The following is a 23,530-nucleotide window of genomic DNA, read 5'->3' as shown; positions in this document are numbered from 1 at the left end:
ATTAACTGAATTGTGTCAAAAGAATAGATCTTTATATAAAATCTAAACTGCTTCTTAGGAATAATGAAATAAAAAATTTTGATAGAAAACAGCAACACTAAAAAACCATTTCCATAATTAAAAAATCCGTAATAAAAAAAAAAAATGTTTATTTTCCAAAAAAAAAAAAAAGGCAAGAATTGATTTGATCTTTTTATTAATTTTTTTATAAATACTTTTAACCCTCTTTAGCGCAAATTGTAATTAGGTATTTATTATTAAATTTTTACTCTCGAACTAGTAGACGTGGTAACTAATAAGAAGTTATACGAGTACCAGGAGCACAAAATTATAATACATCAACCGAAAATAGTTTCCAGTTGACTGACAATAGAGTTGACAGAAGATACGTATTCCAAAATTTGCCTCTTATTTCTGATTACTGAAACCTACATCGAAGTTTCCATCATTTCGCACATCATTTTTTAATGGGAAAACTACCTTAAGCCTACAGTTTCATATTTTAATTTTAGTACTTCATATTTCGTACTCAAATTTATAATTCAAGGAAAACATATTCAATTCAAACAATTTTATAATTTTCAAAATTATAGATTGAGAAATAACACTTCTGAATTAATTTAGGAAAAAGATTTTTTGAAGAAATACGTAAGTCTAATAATATCGAAAATATGGCTAAGTCTAAAAAAATATTTAAAAATGATAGAATTCTAAGTAAAGATAAAATTTAAGTTACCAAATAAAGAAATCGATTCTAAACCAACAAGTTCAGCTTAAATGACAATTTCAATAAAGTCTTTATATGTATTAATATCATTAAATTTGATTTATTTAGAATATAGATTTGAGTTAGGCAGTTTTGCGTCATAAATATATTAAGTTCAAGGGTAAATAAATTACAAAATATTTTGCTTTGTTCTGGAAGGTTCAACAAAATATAATAATTTTGAATCTGCAACTTAAACTATTCCTGATTTCTTATTGAGCTTATACAACATTCAAATTTTAATTTAGTAAATTAGGTCACTTGTTATTAAAAGATAAAAATTGCTCTAATTTTAATTTTTTTTAGTCAAACTTACATATGTATAAGTATAAAAAATTAAAAAATTCAGCATTTTTTTTATTTTTTAAAATCTCATTATTTTACTTCAAGCAAAAAAAAATCCGTTCTATAGCAATTGTGCTTCTGTCATGATTTAATTCTTAATTGGAATTGCCATATTATATAAAATCAGAGCTAAAAAGAATACAATACATAACGGAATAATTTATTTATATACTCGTATACATGTATATTATATGTATGAATTTTGATATACTTCAAAAAAAAATCGATAATTCTTGTATAATCTTGCATTTAGATCATAAAATTAACTTTCCAATTGTTTCCAATTTCCTCTCTCTTTTTCATTTATTCCTAACATATGTTGCACATATGTATACCCACATATATTCAAATATCTACTTCAAATTTCATAACAAAATTTTAAAAAATTAATTTAATTTATATACTTTAAAGTCAACTTTGACAGTACAAACACAATTGTATTACAAACACAATCTTGCATTCGGATCTGATTCGAAACAAAAAAAAAATGTCAATTTAAAAAAGTGTAGACACATATACGCCCATTATTTTAAGATTTGTATCGATTTGTAAGATAAATCGATACTTTTTAATTGAAAAAACAAAAATTTAATAAAAAAAAAAATCGATTCATTGAATACAATGCGATACAATCGCACATTTGAACTGCATAAATGTGCCATTAATAATGACAAAATGTGAAAATATTTTAAAATATTTTCGTAACTGTCGTAACTGTTATGTTAAATAGGCTGTTACTTATACTTATATCTTTCCGCTCTAAATTATAATATTGCAAAATTATTGTGACTTTGATGGTTGACTTGATTTATAACCAATTTCTAAAATTTTCTATTGATTATTTAATAGTTTGATTTTAATATTTTTTTTTCAATAATATGCAAATTCGTATATTTCTCAACATATTATATTCAAAAGAGGAAATTTTGTGTTCGAATTTGATTGATCTTTCAAGTCAACAATGACATAACCTATAACACATAACCTAATATTTTGCAAGAATTGTCTGAATAAATAAATGCCAACAATTCAAGAATTTTCCCGATTTAATTTCAATAGAATTCTTTGATTTTCTTCCGTCTCACTTAGTGTCATTCACTTTAACAATATTCAAAAGTCGCTCATTCAAAATCTAACATCTTTCTTCTAATTATTCAAATTAACATTTTCTATAGCTCTTAATAAAGTTAGATAATAAATTTTATAATTTTAATCAAAATAAAAAAAGTTTATAAATAGTAAAATAATAAATATAGCATATATGTAAACCAATCGTACCTTTGGTTCAACGTTCCCTTGGAGTTCTAATTAGAGAAAAAAAAAGCACAACAAAAATTACTATTGAAGTTATTACATAATAATGTTGCTAAAATTGTACTCATACAACGGCTAAAATTTGTTCTTTTCTAAAAAGCAAACATTATATCGTAAAAGAATCGTATGACGTATGTACAAACACATACACATGTAATTAGAGGAAAAATATTCTACCGGTTTCACTTTTAGCAAAATTCTTTTTATATTATTCTTTAATTAAATCATCTTATACAATCAGCTTACCTAGTGCAAACTTTATTAAATAAAAAGAAAATTTAATGTGAGAACAGCTCATGACCGACTATCCTGTTACATTTTCGAAAATGATGATGAAGTTTTTATTTAACATAGAATTCAGTTGTTTTTCAACCCACTTTTCTCAAAAAGTTTTTTACATCATTCTTTCAGAGCAGCTGAAAGATTTGCTAACAAATTCGCAAGAAAAATTCTTTATTGCTGTCTCACGATATTTTAATGGTTAGAAATGTTACATGGAACTAGTTTCAGAAACCCCTGAAAAGTTTCAGAAGTTAGTCAATTAATCACATCCTCAAAGCCAATTAAAATTGAAAATTTCACCAAAATTAGATCACTTGAAACTTAAATACAGAAGTGCACCGTTAATTTATAGATTAACAGGCGGACATCTTACCAAAATTTGTTTAATTCATTTTTCTATATCAAAGATAAGCTCACTTCTACTGAAATTTCCATATGCAAAAATTAGACTCGATCACAATACCTTCCTCAAAGCGGTGAAATTTTTTATGATTTTTCAATGCTTTTTAATGCTTGTTGTTAATGTGATGGTTAAAAAGTCTTGCACATAGTGTTACATGTGAATACATAAATTTATGTTAAATGTGAGTACATAAATTTTATTAATAATAATTGACGTTTTTACCACTTTTACTATTAATTCAAAAATTCTTAGAGAAATTTAAATTTGTTTTTTCGAAGTTCGGTTAACATAAAATCAGATCAATTAGTATTAACCGTTTAATTAAAAAAAAAAGAACAACAAGTCTAAGGAAAAGGTTTTGCTTATTTAACATAAACCGACAATCTTCTAGAAATGAAAGCTCTTACAACTTAAGCGTCCTTTCGAAATTCCCATCTCAACATTGTAGTGTTCTCGTCACACCTTACTATTAAATTAAACTAAATTTTTCTAATAAAATGATTACAATGAAATGTCATTGGGAAAAATGCAATATAAAAATTACAGAAAAATTTTTAATGAGTTAAAGACGAATATTGATTTTCTAAGAAAACTCAAAGAAAATTGCACACTTTTTTCTCTGCACTTATGTATTTTATTCCATTAAGCATTAATTCTTTTACATTGTATTGTTATTGTCTTGGATACCAGTTTCAAATTTCCAATTAAATAAATTATTTTCATTAAAAGAAAAAAAAATTAACTTTTATTGCGAATATAATAATACTGTCAGTGATATCAGAAATCCCAGTAAATATTTTTGAAATAGTAGATTTTCTTACATCAATGATAATTTTAATTCATTAACATCTTTATTACTAAAAATTTCATGCGTACACAGTTATTATTGCTATCAAAATGTGAAAAAGTAAAATTTATTTAAGCAATCAAATCATAAGATATTATTTGGAAGTTACTGTGTATAAGAATAAATTCAAAATTGAAGATTTTCTTCTGAATTTTATTCTGAAGCATTTAAATGTACCCATTTTATTTTGCGAGTCCACAAAATCATCTTCTGTTCGAATTTCACATCAAATTTTGATTAATTATGCGTTAAAACTTGTTTATTCATGAAATGCAAATGGTTAGAGCAAATTAAATTCAAATTTTGGAGAATTATCATTTAAATGATTTTAATTTGTAGGAGAACTTGTAGCTTTTTATGGTTCTATTGAGAACTTAGAAATGTGCTTAGAGCAAATTCCCGAAAATCCGAATTTTTTAGGAAATTCAGAACTCTTTTAACTTTCAAACACAAATTCTGTTTAATATCGCGCGTAATAATCACGAGGTACTGTTCACATACACGTACGACAAAATCTGAGATTAAATCGTAATTATTAAAGCCTTGTACTAATAAACTGAGAGTAAATAAACTATTCCTAAATTATAAATTCACATTAAGAAATAAAATCAAAATTTCTCATACCTTACAAATTAAATATGTTTATCATAATGCGTTATTATTAAAACTCATTGTTCAAGTATCATTTGTGTGTTGTTTTGTTAAGCGTTTTCACGTTATAAAAATCACTTAAGCATTTTAATAGTGCTATAATTGTTGCCTCTTTGCTATTTCATTATTACTTACTACAACAATATTGTTATGTGTCATTTCTCATTTCTTCTCTTATGTTGCCATCATTATTTTGTTTACCTCGGCAAACGCAATAGTAAAATATAACTGAAAAAAAAATTACATAAAATAGAATAAACAATTGGAAATTCAAATGAAAATAATAAAAAAAAAACACTGAGAAAAAAAAAAACATGAAAGGATGGAGTGAAATTTTTGACGTTTTGATTTTTCTAATTTATTTTGATTTACTTTTTGGTTTCTTTAATTTTTTGCTTTTTTTGTTTATTGCTCCCTCTGCCTCTATTCCTGATGGGCTCTGGTATGGCACTCTGTTAATATTTATTTAACTTGACAAGAAAATTTCATTACACCGTACGTCAGTTCATAATTTTTTTTTTTTTTGTTTTTTCTCTCTAAATTTTATTATGCGGGTTACTATATTGCCGCATGGTTATCAAATAAAAATTGTAATGTGAAGAGAGTGCGGGTGAAATGGATAGACTAGAGAGTATTGAAATTGTTTAAACGAATGAATGAAGTTTCACATTTATTTTTATTTTATTTGTTAAATAAAAGCAACTTTTTGACACAATTTTTGTCCTTTTGTTTGATTTCATTTCAATTTGAATAAATTGTTTTTGAATGTGTTTTTTGTTTGTTATACATTCAAGTATTTACATATTTGTGTATAATAAAAGAAAAAAAATTATATGTATGTATATATGTGCTTTCTAACTTCATTAAAATTATCATATAAAAACTTTAACTAAGAAAGCAAAAGGAATTTTTTTTTTGGTGTTTTATGAGTTTTTTTCATTTTGGGGGAATGAGTTAAATTTGATTTACTTTGTCACATAATTATGTTAATTATGTAGCTTAGAAAGCAAAAGATTTAAAGTAAATATGTTGAAATAATAATTTGAATAAAAATATTTAAATATACAATGATTTATTTAACGAAATGGAAGGGTTTTGTTTATTTAGATTTAGAGAATGAATGAGTAATAAAATCAGAATTTTATAAGTTTTTTTTATGACACAGAAAGTCAGGTACAGAATTGATTTGAAATAAATTTATTTTGACGTTTATGTTATTTTGTACGCTGTATCATCGGCATTCGGCCTTCATTTCAGGCTCTTTTTCAAATAAATTCAAAGAGAAGAGATTCAAGAAATTTATTAAATGCTCAAAATGGTCTAATTAAATTTGATAAACCATTTTACGATTGCTAGACGAATTATTGTTTAACACACTTCACTTTCAAATTAGATTACGTAGACAAATAAAAACGTCAATAATTTCTTCATATCTTTATTGTTGAGTTGGTAGAGCTTCCACCTTTGAAGAGGGAAGTGTAGGTCACTGATCAATAGTTTATTGGTTCACTTTTAAGGCGGAAAAATTTCATTCAATTTTGATTCGTTTTTTCGTCCATGTTCGTCATCTATTCTAAAACCCGTATTCTTTCAAAGTATCCTTCTTTATTTTTACCTTATATGTATATGTCTGTAATTGAGTTAAATTAAGCTTAACAAGCTTTAAATATTTTGTTATTTAAATTTAATAAACATAAAATATTATATAAGGAACAAATGGCTTTCTTTAAAATATTCAAAAATTTATCTAAAACAAACGCTTTATGACTATTTACAATTTTATTAAAGAATAATATATTTAACAGTCGAATAATTACCCTGGACCATTGATCTGACCATTGGTGCAGTGGTTATGGCACCGGTCCTTTAACCGAAGGGTCTCGGGTTCAAATTGACCCCGGTCAGGTCACTATAAAAATTATATTCAATATTATTATAACTTAATATACAATACTAATAAAAAAATATTATACAAGTAATTTTCAAATATTCCTAATATTCGATATTAAAAAAAAAAACTAAGAAAAATAAAACAGTAAATATTAATAACCTCAAATAATTAATATATAAATAAAAACTACGGCAGGTGAATAGCCTAGTTAAACCCTATGACGCTATGAAACTAGTGCATGAGAAATCATGCACTAGCCCTATGCTCCTTCTAGGAAAAAAAAAATTTTCTGAAACTTGATTGAATCGTATAATTCTTAATTCTGAATTGCATATATATATAATTCTTAATTTAATTTGAATTGCATAAGTAATTATCTTCTAAAATTCGGAGTTCCGAAAAATTCTTAAACTGATCTTTTCTTCTTTATTTTAATTAAGATTTAAATTTTTTCATATTTTCTGATTTTGTTTTAACATAAATTCAATAATTAACTAATTATTTAAATTATAAATAATAAGTATATTAGAATTATAATTAATAAAAATAAAATTATATTTTATTAATTTTTTTTATTAATTATTTTAATTTGTGAAAGTAAATTATTATTTTCTTATATTATTTTTTACATATATCGCATGAGAAATGATATTAAATCTTATATTTTAATATTGTTAATGAAAAAATTAATTGCAATTAATTTATAATAATTTGAAAATTAAATGAAAAACAGAAAGAAAAGCGAAAAACAGTTTGCTTTCTTTCTTTTTTTTTTGTAATGGTTAACTAATTACTGTTAAATTTATTGCATGCATCATAATTACGGTGAAATTTGAAATGTACATACACATACAAATAATTATAAAGTATTATGCTTCATAATTTTTTTTTTTGGTTATAGCACACCTAAAACAATACTTCTCTAAATAAAAAAAGAAATTTTTTTAACAAATCCGAAATTTTCCCTAATTTTTAATTAATTTTTCTTTTTCTATATTTTTTCAGTTCTATTTTTTGTTTTACTATCTAAATTTTCTTCATATTTGTACTGCAAGCAAAATTTATTCAAAATTAATATTGGAGAAACAAGAGATAAATAAGAGCACATTAAAAAAAGATGTCCTTTTTGTTAAATTTTGAATTTTGATTATTTTTTTTATTTTTTTATTTTTTTTTTTATAGATCTTGCTTGCAGTACGAATTCAAGTGTGTTAATAGGTGAGATCTTAAATATTTAAAATTTGTTATTTACAATATAAGTAATTTAATTTGTTTTGACTTTTAAAAGGACGAATGATAAATTTAGCTTTAAATTTCATTTTAAATATTCAAATTTTAGGAGGCACATGAAATTACATTATGTAAAATGATGTTGAGTAAAACGGATTTTATATTAGACCCTTTCCCATTTTGTCAAATATTTGACAATCATGTTAATTACACATCATTCGCTTGATTTTGCAAATTATGTCATTCAATTTATTCGCTTGATTTTAAAGAAATACAAAAAAGAAACTATTAAATAATAGCCAAATGTGTTTGCAACGTGTATACGAATTTATGGCACATATTATGTCATTTCGGAATTTTTGACTAATGTCAGTTACGTACATTTGATATGCTGGGCAATAGCCTTACTTGTAGAAATAGTTATTTTTATAATTTTGGTATTGAAAATTGAATTTCTATTTATGTTTCTATATAAAATTAGTTTCACATAATTGTGCATCAAAAAATAGAAAATATTAAAACTCTTATATAAAATAAACAAACTTCATAAAATTCTAATAAAACTATAAAACTCCTATCCGAAACCTTTTTCAGTATTAACAAAATTTTCTAATCATTTTTGTCAGTATTAACAAAGAATGAAGTATTACTGACTTATAGAGCTAAAAATCAAATAATTGAGGCAGCCCGTTGTGAATAATAGAAATTATTTTTACAACTGATTTATTTTATAATATTGAATTTAATAACTTAACCATCATTCTCAAAATATTTCTAAAAACAAAATAGTCTTTCCCTTGTGGTGTTATAATTAATGATAATATATGCTACTATTATCGTATACCACATAAACCTAAGACATGTGTATATTTGTAAACATACATACGTCTTATATAAATTTATAGAAAATATTTAGAGATATGGTGCATATAAAATTTGTAGAAAACTGTTAATTTTAACGCCTTTTAAACTATTTAATTTTTTATTTAATACCATAAACATTCATGTGTACATCTATAAAGAAAAAAATAGTATCCTATATCTATACTTGATAGTATACTTGTGTTTAACATTTACTATTGCACATATACCGTAATTAGTAACCAATATACGTATATAACACACGGTAAACACTTTATTAAATAAAAATGTTGATGAATATTTGTTTAGATATGCTTGTAAATTAAAGAAATATTTTATAAAAAAAAAACAATATTTAACTTTTATTAATTAATTAATAATATTCTTTTCCAAGCCCATATTGTTTTAAATTATTGTTATAAAAATTAAATTTTTAAGTTATAAATAGTGCGGTAAGTGTTACCTGAATGACTTCAATTTTGAGTTTGTTTTAAATTGTATAACGTTGATTTACTTAATATATTCGCATTACATGATATGTTACATGATTTGTAATATACTACAATTTACATATATATTAATTGATTTGTAATCCGGTTAAATTTTTCTGTTATACTGTTATACTTCAGTATAGTAATTTCAGCAAGCTCTACATAGTAATTTTTTGAAATGTTTTAGGAAAGCAATAACATATTCTATTAATTTTAAAGCAATCAATGTCATGAATGAAGTTTTTGGTTTTTAAACCGAAATTTTGCACAGTAAAATGGTAGCTTACTGTCATATATTACGTAGACTGACACCGTACATATTGAGAATGAAACTCATTCAATATTTGTAAAATTGAGTAAAGATGTACATGTATACACACATGTTGGTGGTTTTGAGTTCCCCCGAGTCGAAACAATAGTTTACAATTCAGATTTTAAACTTTATTTTGAATGTTGCTGCCCTAAACGTTATTTCAATTTCTTGTTATTTTTGATAATATTTTCCTACATAAATTCTAGCTGAAATTTATTTTATTGAACAATGCTTAAAGAACAAAGATAAGAAAGAAAAAAAACAAAATGCCATGACAATGACAAATCTTTATTTCTCTTATTTTTCCCCAATATTCAAATTAGAATCATGAGATTCAACTATAAAATATTTACATAATCCTTCAATTTAAGAACATCTATATACCATTTACCAATATTTAAACAAAAATAAAACAAAATATGTAGATTATTCTGTAGCAACAAAAAAAAAAACCAAATATTATGGTAATAAAACTAGTTTCTTACTGGTTACATGAAAAAATTGTTTGATAAGTTCTGATTTACATTTTACAACTATTTTAATAAAGATTGTATAGAACAATAATACATGCATACAGGAATTGTATTTGCTACAGTTCCCCTATGGTAATAAATAGGAATTTATATATGCATTTGCGCTTACCCATTTTCAAAAAGAACTACTAAGATTATTGAAAATTCATTGATCTTATGAATTTAGAGTATTAGAATAGAAAATGTATTAAAAACAATATTTTATTTAAATTAGTACTGTTATAGGGTAATATTGATGTTTTATGATTAAATCAATATTGTGGCAGACATAAAATATAAGTATAATGTGCTCTCAAGCCCTTTGAACTTTTTATAGGTCATAATAGAAAGTAATTAAACTGGAAAAGCAAAAAAAATCCGAAATTAAAATTCTAGATATTTCAAAGCAGCACATGTTCGATATCAAACTTTGGTATGACAGTGTTGTTGCTTGAGATGTGAGTAAATTTAATGTGTATTGAACCATAGACTCCTATAATGTAGATAAAGATATATATGAGAATAATGAGAATAAAGATGTGTGTGATTGAACACTTTGAATTGATACCTTTGATAAACAAAAATGTCATGTAATTCAAATCGTATCGCTTCGCAAATATCAATTTGACTCTGATTTTAAAACTATAAAAATATAAAATCAAACAATCAAAACGAACACTTGAATTATTTCCTTTATTAAATTTTTGATTACGATTCCATTTCATATTGTTGATATACTTATGTACATATGTATATACGTATGAATATGTAACTCACAGTTTTTTAGCAGAAACATTTCGGTTCGTCTAAATTATACCCTGCACTTTGACAATCTGAGCATAAAAACTTGTTTTTGAAAGATTTAGAACTAGGTTTCCTAGTTGTATGTGCAGTCAAACCATTCCATAGAGTTTTCATCGATATAATTGATCTATAGTTGACTATATAACTTAAACGATTTGTGCCATTTGTAAATCTAAAATGTACACACGTTTACAAATTAATTAATATATTTATTAGTTTTTGAGTTATTTAAAATAATCTCTTTGCGTTTAATGACAACTACTTGGATCCGTTGTCAGAATTTGTCCCATTACATTAGGGCCCGCTCTCAAAGAAGAATATTAATATATACATGCATGTATACCGCAGACGGCTTCTTTGAGTACAAACTCCATACCAAAACAAATGTACCCTTTACGAAGGTGCAGGGTATTAGAACAGAGAAAAATTTATTTTCTCACCTCTCTGTATTTTATTATATACTTAATGTTGTTTCGCTCTTATTATTTTATGTCTTTACGGATGTTTCAATCGTCAACAACCTGTCAAATATTTTAATTGACAGAATATCTTTTAAACATGGTTATTGTTTTTTATTATCCGAGACAAATTTATTTCTTTATTCGTCATACATATTTTTGCAGTTGTGTATAATATTTTTATTAATTTACAATAATTGACATCTGTATCAGTTTTTATACGTATAGCAAATGTAAGATGTGTAAACTTAACATATATTAATAAAAAAGGAATGAATTAAAAATTACACCGGCTGAGTGAAGGGTGATTGAAGTCTTTTTTTTTTATTTAAATTATAGGAAATTTTAAATTTAATTTCAAATAATAATTCCTAAAACGTGCTTATCTTCACGTCAAATTTGATTTCAAACATATTAGATAGATTTTGATTGCAACTGAAAAGATTCCTTGATACCGTATCGTATGATATACTTACACTCATACTTTTTGTATGAATGCCAAGTTCATTTTATTGTTGATTAATAATTATATACAAATAAGGTAAAAATAGGATATTTCTAATTGACTAAAATAATAATGAATTATTATTTATAATATATTGCGTAAAATAGATTATGTTGTTAATTTGAACATTTATTAGTCATAAAGACATGTACACATTTATACAATTCTAACAGTTCTAAAACATGTTTGATTACAATATAATGGAATATTTGGTTATAAACGTATAATTGTATTTATAATTATTATTATAATCATTAGATGTAATTATTATACTTATAATTTAGTTGAAACACGTAGATAATATTTAATTTTTAAAAACCGACACAAGTGTCGCATCCTGAATAAGAATTAAAACTCATATAACAACAACATTAACCTAAAGAGTAATTATTAAAGATCCAAACCATTTAAATTAATTAAAGAAATATTTATACATATAATATATACTTATATACTCGTACATGCAAAAATTCATGGAGAAGATGTAGCTTTTGCTTCTCTTAATTTTTCCAAAATTTTGTATAACATGTAATTTAGAATATTATATGTTATGTGTACATATGAAATCAATCTTTGTTAACAGTATTAACAGTAAATGGTTCTATTAAAATAACATTAATTATCAAATAAATTCAAATTAATATAAGTAAAATTTTTAAATGCAAATATTACGAACCCATCTGTTATTAAAATTAAAAGCTATTATTATAAGAAATTTCAGATTAACGTCATTAATTATATAAAACCTTAAAATAATTAACTTAAATTTCAAATGATAAAACGGTGAATTAATCATTAAAATGTGCTTTATAAACACACACAAACACTTGTATATGAAAATTGTGCACATTAATGCACCTGTGAAAAATTGCATGATGGCCGGTTTTTGCCGTTTAATTTCTCTCTTTATTTTTTTCCATTATAATATTTATTCTTTCTGGCTCAATGCTATTTTGTGTTTTTCTCTCTAAACTGTAATTTATAATCCAGTTTCAAACAAAACAAAAAAAAAATCAAATAATATAAAAGTATTTTTTATGTATAATTAAAAAATAACAAAATAAATACAAAAAACTAAAAATAAGAAAATTTTTTTTTTAAATAGAGCGCACAATTATTTGATTTTAATTTTATCTCTTCAAATTGAATGAAAGAAAATTCACTTAATGCTCATATGATTTTGTGGTTTAATGGCAATTTTTTTAGTTCTAATTTTATGTTCTGATCATGTTAAAATATTTAATTAAAATATTAATGTGTGCAAAAAACTGAATATATAAATTATTTCTGATCAGTCCCAGAAGATTTCTGGGCATATAAAATTGCATTAATCTTAAATCCTCTTAAATAAATAATCCTTGACATTTGATTAAAATTTCTGTATTTTATTTATTTAAGATAAAATGTTCACTAGAATTTTAATTAGATAACAAAAAATTTTAAAATATTTTGAATTTTTTCCGCTTTCTTGCCTTTAATTTGCAAAAAAATACCCAAATCAATCTATTTTATTTTACTCCAGAATTCAAATTTTAATATGATCAAAGATAACGCAATTTTAACTTGAAATTTAGTTTGGATTTCAAATCTAATTAAAAATATTTTATTCCTTAAATAATTTTATGGGATACAATTTTTATATTTGTTATTTATTGGGACGAACTTGAACGCCTTGAAACTGTTTCACCTTTACATTCTAATTAAATTAGAATTCTCAAAATCTAAATATTGTGTCAGAGCTATCTCTATGGCAGAATCTAGGCCGCTATGTATTTAATCTACTAATCTTATGTAAATATGCGTTGTGGAGTTCGTGCATAGTTATTAAGTTGTTGGGGAAATCTAGAAGTGAAAAGTAGTTTAGTCTCAAAATTTCGGAAATTTTTTTATAATTGCACAAAATTGAAAGAAAACTTAATTAATTTTTTTTTAAATATAAGCTATTTAAAAAGTACTTACGGCATTAAAATTGCATTTATAGTATAACAGTAGTAAAAACCGTATGTACACAGCAAAAACACTTATATACATACATATACTCACATAAGACTTCAAAAATTTTAAATGCCTTCTAGTAAAATCCATCATATTTTTCATATTTTGTATGTTTTCATGATAAAAAGAAAAATCAAAACGTCAGACTAGATTTTAATGTTTTTACACTTGATTAATTATGTTTAAGAACAGGAACAAATATTTCATATATGGATTGGAAGATGAAAAATTAAAATTACAATTAATCAATCAACAATTTCTTGTTCACGATAAATCACTTTAACGAATTAGTGGTTTATAACTTGTATGTATCAACAAAGGTTGCCTTATTGACTTACAACAATTAAATACCGAACATGTTATGAATAAGTCGTATATAACGTTATGCAACATTTTGTATGATATGCAACATGTATGTAATTATGGATTTATAATGGCATTTGATTTATTTTTAGAATCTTTGCACCTTCATTTAAATTACCTCAGTTAGTTATTTAATAATTACCTCAATTCATATTAAGTAAATAGTTAATAATTACCTCAGAATTCATAACAAAAGCATTAAATTAACAAAATTTTAATTTTATTTTACAGGTGTTATTTATTTAAGATCACATTTAAATAGATATTTATCCGTTGATCAATTTGGAAATGTATTATGTGAATCAGAGGAACGTGATACTGGTAGCCGTTTTCAAATAAGTATTGCAGAAGATGGTTCCGGTAGATGGGCATTAAAAAATGAATCTCGTGGTTATTTCTTAGGTGGAACACCCGATAAATTAGTGTGTACTGCAAAAACTCCAACAAAAGGTGAATTTTGGACAGTACATTTAGCTGCAAGACCACAGGTAATTAATTATTCGATTTGAATATAATTTTAAAAATAATAAATTCGAAAAAAAAACTACTCATTTTAATTTCTTATACCGTTCAACTAAAATTTATTCTATATTATAATTCGAAACTTTCTTTAACGGTTTAATTTGTACTGTTCTGTTTTCATTATATAATTTTAGGTTAATCTACGGTCTGTTGGACGTAAAAGATTTGCGCATCTATCAGAATCACAAGATGAAATTCATGTTGATGCTAATGTTCCATGGGGTGAAGATACTTTATTCACACTTGAATTCCGTGCTGATGAAGGTGGAAGATATGCATTACATACATGCAATAATAAGTAAGTGCATGAATATATATGGTAAAAAATAATATAAAGATGAAATCGTAACTGAAATGTGAAATTTACTATAATAAATTAATTATTGTAACAATATCGTTCTAATTTTTGGGCGTTCCTGTAATGCTATCATAATTATAAATATTTAATTGTATAAAAAATGTTGCTTAATATAACACAAAATATGCAGACCATTAACATTCAAAATCAAACATGATTCACTGAATATTAATATAAGCTCTCGTTTAATTACATAGGTACTTAAATGCTAATGGTAAATTGCAAGTTCTTTGCACTGACGAATGTCTATTCAGCGCTGAATATCATGGTGGACATTTAGCATTACGAGATGGGTAAATTAACACATAGTTATATAATATTTTCAAATAATAATATAATATTAAAAACAAATTTAAAAATCAAAACTTTGAATTAACAGTGAAGGTCAATATCTATCACCAATTGGTTCAAAGGCTGTACTTAAATCAAGATCATCAACTGTAACACGTGATGAATTATTTTCATTTGAAGATTCTTTACCGCAGGCATCATTTATAGCTGGTTTAAATTCACGTTATGTTTCTGTTAAACAAGGTGTTGATGTTACAGCAAATCAAGATGAAATTGGTGAAAATGAAACATTTCAATTGGAATTTGATTGGTCTGCACATCGATGGGCATTAAGAACAACTCAAGATCGTTATTGGTGTTTATCAACTGGTGGTGGTATACAAGCAACTGGTAATAGACGATGTGCTGATGCATTATTTGAATTAATATGGCATGGAGATGGTTCCTTATCATTTAGAGCTAATAATGGAAAATATTTGGCAACAAAACGTTCTGGTCATTTATTTGCAACATCAGATACTATTGAAGATATAACAAAATTTTATTTCTATTTAATAAATAGGTGAATAAAAAAAATTAAAAATATAAATATTTAATAAAATTTTAAATTATGCATATAAATTTTTTAGACCGATATTGGTATTAAAATGTGAACAAGGTTTTGTTGGTTATAAAGCACCTGGTAGCACCAAATTGGAATGTAATAAAGCAATGTATGAAACAATTTTAGTTGAACGTGCTCAAAAAGGTATTATACATTTGAAAGCACATAGTGGAAAATATTGGAGAGTTGAAGGTGATTCTATTGCTGTTGATTCTGAAACACCAGTTGATGGTTTTTATTTAGAATTAAGAGAACCTACTAGAATTTGCATTAGGTAAATAATAATCATTAAATAAATTAATATTTTCATGTTAATTAATTCCTTTTTATATATTATTTTAGATCTTGTAATGGTAAATATTTGGGAGCAACTAAAAATGGTCTATTTAAATTAGTTGGTGATGATCCAGAAACTGCTACACAATGGGAATTTTAAATAATTGAAAAATTTAAAATAAGAAACAGAATAAAGAAAATAACACATTCAATTTTAAATTAACAAACAAAAATTTAATCATATTATTAAAAATATTTCTCTATTATTATTAAAAGTAAATATACATAAAATATTCTTATATTAATTAAGAAACAACCTAAAATTATATTTTACTATAATTAATCATAAACAAATCGAAATGATAAACATTGAAAATATAAATTTAAAGTATTTTTTTTTTTTAAATAATCATAACTAAATCTTCAAAAATGATTGTATTGTAATAAAAATATTTAATTTATAAATATTAAAAAATTATAAATTTTATGCAATTATAAAAATAACGATAGCGAAATAAAAACAATTATTAAAACAAAAAAATAAAACTATGATACTTTTATATAATTTTTATAAAGAATATATTAAAATGGAATTTCAGAAAATAGACCAACAAAACATCAGAATTAAAAAGAAACAAAACTTATATCCTTCTTATAAAAGAAATTAATATATTATTAATATATAAAGAAAAAGGAAAAAATAAAATATACATAATAATAAATAATCCTTATTATATACAAAAAAAAATATAATCAAATAATTTACTATACTATTATTATAAGCTGATAAATAAACATAAATGCATAATTTATATTATTAAATAAAAAAGAAACGAAACAAAAAATAAAAATACCTCCTTTTTATACATAAAATTTTTATAAAGAAAATGTAAGGAAATCTAAGCATAATTAATATTAAAATTGCAAAATTAAAAATATAATTAAGAAATTTATAAAAATTCTTTACATTTAGTTTTTTTTATCTTTTGATAATTTTTTTTAATTGGTGTTTTTGGAAATTTTTTATAAAATTTAATAATTAGATAAGAAATAAGAAACGATTCCTTAAATAAATCTTCAATATTTTATTCACTTGTTAATCAAAATAAAATTTACATTGTCAAATCGGAATTCGAATAATATCCTGGCTTCCATATTGTAATAAAATAAGTTTTTAAACCGGTTTAAAACGGCATTTTTGTTTTACTTAAATACTTCGATGTAAAAAATTTGTAAAATATCGTGTTTAGATTATAGAACAAATTTGAAATTTAAATTGTTAATGTCGAATATTTTGACATTGATTTTAACCTAAATTACTACTAATGCAGAAAATAAAATCAAAAATAAGTAGTTTTTCAAATGCGCTACTCACTTATAAAACTAAATTCTAAAAGTTTTTAAATAGTATCAAATTTTTTTTTGAAGCGCTCTCTGCTTTTTCCTGCGCATTCAAAACGATTTTTAAACGATATGGAATATGGTTGCTTCGTATAAAGTTATGCATAAATTGGAAATATATGGAAATTAATAGTTTTTACAATATTGGAACCAGGGATAATATAAAAAAAAGTGTAAACATATTATGTATATTTCTACAAAATTTTAATAATATTATAAAAATAATTAAATTAATTTATTTTGTATGCTAACAATAAGTTAGTAATTTTATTTTAGTATGAAATTATAATAATATGTATTTTTAATTATATGTTAGCTATTTCAAAAAAAGAAAGTATTTTAACAAAAAATATATTTTAAAAATTTACTATGAAATTTTTGGTAAATTTTTCAAAATAAAATTTTGTTTCAATTTAAAAATTGTATAGTAATAATGCTTTTAAAGCAAGCAATAATAACAATTTTGAATGTATATTTTAAATTATTTTTAAAGACTAGATTTATTCCAATTAATAAAAAAGAATGAAAAACTAATTTAATCGTTGAAAGAAGAAATTTAAATAATATTATTCAACAAAACATCGACAATTTTCGGCATTAAACTATATAAATGATGCCTATATTTTTTGGTATTAGTTCAATAACCATGAACGTAGTTTACATTCTTTTCGCCGTTTCTATACTCAAAAAAGAAACTAAATTTTTCTATCATAATTTGTACATTACGAAATACACAATCCGATTAATCAAGTAAATTATTATTTTAGACAAGTTTCAATTAATATTGATAACTAATTGAAAACGAAAGAATCACTTAAAGTTGTGAAAAATTTTTTATATAAAAGATAATAAATCCGTCAAAAAAAATAAAAATTTTTTTAAAAAGAAAAAAAAATTATTATAATTCAAAAAAAATTTTTTTATATAATTTTGTAACAAAAGCAAAATGACGAAATTTTCTAATAATGAACAATTAAAAAAATAAAAGCCAAATTATTTTTTAAGATCTAAAATGAAAACAAAATTTTTTATAAATGAAAACAAAAAAATATTACCAACAAATTTTAAAAATACAAAATAAATAAGAATATTTAATTGTACGCTAAATTATCATGAATATTTATATAATAAAAAAATATATTTTATAAAAATTACGAAAAAAGAAGTTATTTCTGAGTTATTTTCAATTTTAAAAACACAATTCAAAAAAATATGTTTTTTATAGATTTATACAAATATAAAAAAACTCAGAACTTAAAAGATAAAAAGTAATACAAATAAAATAATTATTGAAATCTAATAAAAATAAATAGTGTTATTGCTTTTATAAAAAAAATTAAAATATTAAAATGCATTAAATTAGATCTGAAATTAGAAAGAAAAACCAGCACTCTTTAGATTTTTATAATTATAAATTAGAGCATTTTATACAAAAAAAGCATTAAAAGAAAATATTGAACCAAAATATAAGCATAATAAAATAATAATCGGCATAATATAATAAATAAAAAAACACCCAATTAATTGGAAAAGAAAATTATAAGTTTTACTAATTTTATAATAATTTGAATGTAAACATATTTGCAGCAAAATTACTGCCAATTTTTATATATTATATAATTGTAAAGTTTACAATGATCATAAAAGTCTTATCTGTAATAAATAAAAATATTCGTAAAAATTAATTATGAATCTTGAAAAAAGTTTTAAAATTAAATTAATATCTGATATAATTATCAGAAATTATAGGAACATATTAGATTTATGTATTTTATTAATTAAAATATCTTGATAAAAACTTCATTGTTTCAATTATTTAAGAGTGTTTAAATACTTTCTCGTATTACTTATAATTTGTAATTTATTCTACATGATTATACAGCAAATAATTAAAATTGAACTAAATTAGATAAAATTGAAAATTTCTCAATATTAAATATCACATGAAAAATATTAAAATTTTTTAATTGAATTATTTTAAATTTCGTTATAATGTACTCGGAAACATATTTCAAAACATTTTGTAAATGATACTGCAATGCAAAATAATCCCAAATTTTAGTACCAATTATCAAGTATAACATTTTATTTGAAACGATAAGACTTTCGATTAAAAATCAAATATTTTAAATAAAATCAAATTTCTATAAGAAACACCACATTGTAGACTAACAATTAAAAATAATATAAAATAATTTATTATCAATATTTTATAAAATGGAAAATAAATTTTTTCCAAAAGTAAAAAAATTCCATTAAAAATAAAAAAATAAAGAAACATTATACCTAAATAAATATTATTATTATTTTAGTGCTAGCTTTACATTATTGTAATGGCATGTATTATATTATAAAAAATTTGCTTAAAAATACTACATTATAATCAATAATTAAATTAAAAATAAATGAAATATTAAAAATTTAATAAATAATTAAAATAATTCATTTATATTTAAATATATATTATGAGGGTGTCACATTTATCCATTTTTATTTAAATGAAATATTAAAATTTTTATATATACTTACTAATTGAAATATTATATTAAATAATTTAAATAAATTAATAATTGTGAATTAATGAAAATTAAATTGTGAAAGATTATTTAAATACAATTTTATATAAATTTTTATCCTTTTTTTTGTTAAATATTATGTTTATATCCATCCCTTCGTACCAAAATTACTTTTAATTCAATTTATTTTTTAATATAAATTTTTTTCAATTATTCTAAACTATTATATTATAGAAGGGCATAAAATATATTCTTAGAATTATAAAAACAAATATTATTAAATAAGTAATTGTATTATAATAATAATTATTAAAATTTGAGCTTTTTTAATTAACATTCAATGTACTTAGCTATGCATATATTTATATTTAAAAATATATATTAAAACACAGAATAATAATATTTGCATGCCATATTACATAATGTAAACTAATAAATAATTTAATAAAAAATTTTTTTATATTAATATCAAATATTACAATATATTTTAAGATTTATAAAAACAAAACAAAATTATTAAAAGAAATTAAAACATAAAAAATTAAATTTAAATTTCAATTATTATTATACTAGCTCTATATAAAATAGTTAAAAAAACATTCTCATTGAATAATTAAAAAAAAAAAAAAACTATTTTTTATTTTTAATTCCTTTGTATTTTAAGTCACATACCTACATTTTTACATTATATATAATACATATACTTTTAATATTGTGAATTATTTATATATAATTAGAATATTATTAAAATATATTACCTCTACAATTATTATATGTTAATGTGAGACATTTTATATTATATATTTATATATATACACTAATAATAATCAATTATTTTTTTTTTATATAAAAAATGGAAAAAAAAAAAAACAAAAAATTTTCTTACTATTTTCTTCCTTTTTTTTTTATTTTTTGTTTTGTTAGTTTTTAAGGATTTACATATTAAATAAAAAAAAAATATTATAAAACATTTAATTTATAAAATAAAGAAAAAAAAAATCAATTGATTTTCAATTAAAAATTTCTATTAATTTTTTATATAATATAATTATAAATTTAATAATTAAACAAAAAAATATTATGAGACATTAATGATGGATGACCTATACATAAAAATAAATTATATGATAACAGTTCATATTAAATATTAAAAAAATAAAATTAAAAATCAATAATAAAATAAAAATATTAATTGAAAACAGAAAAAAAAAACAAAACAAATGAAAAAAATGAATAAATATAAAACAAAAAAAACATTAAAATAAAATATTTGTGTAAATTAAAAAATAAAATGTGTTTTATTTTAATAACAAGTTAGGGACTTTTGTTAATTCAGACGTGGAGGATTTTCATTAATCCTCTTCATAATAATTCTGACTTTTAGCAAGTTAAAAAATGCACATATTGAAAATAAAGATCATTCGTCATCAAAATTATTCGCTGTAATAAAGTGACTTTAAATGCTAATTAATTCTGTGACTTAAAAATTTAAGTTTTAATGTAGAACTAAAAGCAGTGCACTAAAAATTCTAAATTAAATTTTAAAAATCTTTTCACATATGGACTTACAAAACTGCAGAAACATTGAATATTTTACTTTTGGAATATTTTACTCTAGCTGTTCTTCAAACATTTTTGATTATGTTATTCTTTTAATTTATAACATTTTTGCAGTAGTTATAAAAAGAAACTTAAAAACTCCTTTAGAACTTTAAGCATAATTGTCATTTTCGAAAATACTATTTTTGCAGATTTTTTACTTTGGATTGGATCGAACGTGCTCTTTATATTAAGAGCTAAGTTAAAACTGAATTACAAAAAATTTTCTACAAGAAATACCTATTTATTCTCTTAATTAAATTATTGGAACAAAATTTGATTTAAAGAAAAAAAATTGAAATTAAAATTTAAAAGTTACTTCAGAATTAAGGTATTTCTAAAAATGTGTAGTCAATTTGATGTAGGTTATTTATTTAAATTAAAAATGTAGTTCTTAAAGTTAAAATACCCTTATTCAGCAAATTGTGTTTTTGAATAAATCAAATTGACACTAGATCTGCATTTTAGTAATTGTCCAATTATTCTATGGAAAATTTTTAGAACACATTATATACAAATATATAATATTAAATTTCTTTTTAAAACGTTAATTCGTAACAAAACGCAATAAAATCATTTTAAATAATTAATATAAAAAATTCAAATTGTTTAAGGACCATCTATTTAATTTTAAATAAGGATAATTTAAGGATTAAACCAAAATTTTTATTAAACATTTTAATTAACCTTAGTTTAATAAAAATAGCACCTTAAAGAAAATTTATAAACTGTGAAAAAGGATGAAGCAATAAATTTTGTGTATACCTTACCCAAACTCCATCGAAATTCCTGAACGTGTCTGTTGGTATACAGACATTTAATTCCAACGTTTATATGTGTATGTATGTGGGTATACATTTTTATATTTCCTTACTTGTTGAAAATTAATTGATAAAAGAACAATATTAAATACGCAGTAAGTTTTAAAACTGCGTCACATTTTTGAACAAAAATATTCAAAAAAAAAAAAATTTAAAAAGGCAACAATTGTAATATCAAACCCACTGTATTGTATAGCACACCTTTAATTTTAAATTTTTTTACAAACGTGCCTTCATTATTAAACAAAAATGACCATTTTAATCCTTAAATTTAATTTTATTTAATTAAGATGAATTAAAATTGAAATCGTTAAGGTATTTTATTAGGTTATGTACGGGCGTTAAGCAAAACAGATAATTTGTTGCTATTGTTGCCTTGAACTATCTAATATTTTATACCATTTTGTTAAATAATTTTAAATTTTTTTCAAAGTATTATTAACAATTTAATAATACTACGTTCTTTTAAACATTTTAGGTCTAACTTTATTGGAATGTAAAAAGAAGACGTTATGATGAAAAAAATATACAATTTCAAGATAACAAGTTTGATTAAATATGAAATAATAAAAAAATATTTCCTGAATCTCTATTTTTTGTGGGATCTTTCTTTAACATTATAACTGTTATATATCTATTATACAGTACTACCATTTATTACTCGTATACAATTCTAGTACTAATATATTATACGATTATTATAAACAATTTTTTTGAAATTTTTATAATGGAACGAACGAATTTTTAAATACAATTAGTTGTTTTATACAAAAAGGATTAGGGAGAAATTTTAAATGTTAGACATACATACATTATTGGATGTCCAATATATTAAAAAATTAGATACTAATTAAGTATAAAATAAATTGTAATAAATATTCGCCTATGAATCATTAGAATCATCCATTCTATGATTCAGTCATGCACTCGAACTCATAAGGAGATAAACAACGTAATTTAATTGCACATTTTTATAAAAATAGAACAGATAAGTTTTCTTCTCTTTTTTTTTTCTCAAAATTATTTCCTACGCAACGCAAGAAGTATACGAATGTGGTATATACAGTGCCATTGTCATATATTAATGATAATATTTGTTTTGTTTTCCCCC

General features: G+C 22.3%; 1 protein-coding gene across 3 annotated transcripts in view; it reads left to right on the top strand.

The window, feature by feature from the left end:
• The window catches only part of LOC129605252 (protein singed), an 85,650-nt gene extending 69,223 nt beyond the window's left edge, over positions 1-16,427 (top strand). For 2 of the 3 annotated variants that reach the window (XM_055514890.1, XM_055514891.1), the window contains exons 4-10: positions 7,682-7,717; positions 14,263-14,519; positions 14,688-14,851; positions 15,109-15,204; positions 15,291-15,764; positions 15,832-16,080; positions 16,149-16,427. In XM_055514890.1, the coding sequence (XP_055370865.1) occupies positions 7,682-7,717; positions 14,263-14,519; positions 14,688-14,851; positions 15,109-15,204; positions 15,291-15,764; positions 15,832-16,080; positions 16,149-16,242 (1,370 nt within the window). In that variant the 3' untranslated portion in view covers positions 16,243-16,427. The remainder of the gene's footprint in view (positions 1-7,681; positions 7,718-14,262; positions 14,520-14,687; positions 14,852-15,108; positions 15,205-15,290; positions 15,765-15,831; positions 16,081-16,148) is intronic. The other variant, XM_055514893.1, reaches the window with a different exon arrangement.
• Positions 16,428-23,530: the final 7,103 nt, after the last annotated feature.

This window comes from Condylostylus longicornis, unplaced genomic scaffold, assembly GCF_029603195.1.
Source record: "Condylostylus longicornis isolate FDR11 unplaced genomic scaffold, ASM2960319v2 ptg000013l, whole genome shotgun sequence".
Lineage (NCBI taxonomy): Eukaryota > Metazoa > Arthropoda > Insecta > Diptera > Dolichopodidae > Condylostylus > Condylostylus longicornis.
The sequence above is the reverse complement of the archived record's forward strand: the minus strand, read 5'-3'. Positions and strand labels throughout refer to the sequence as shown.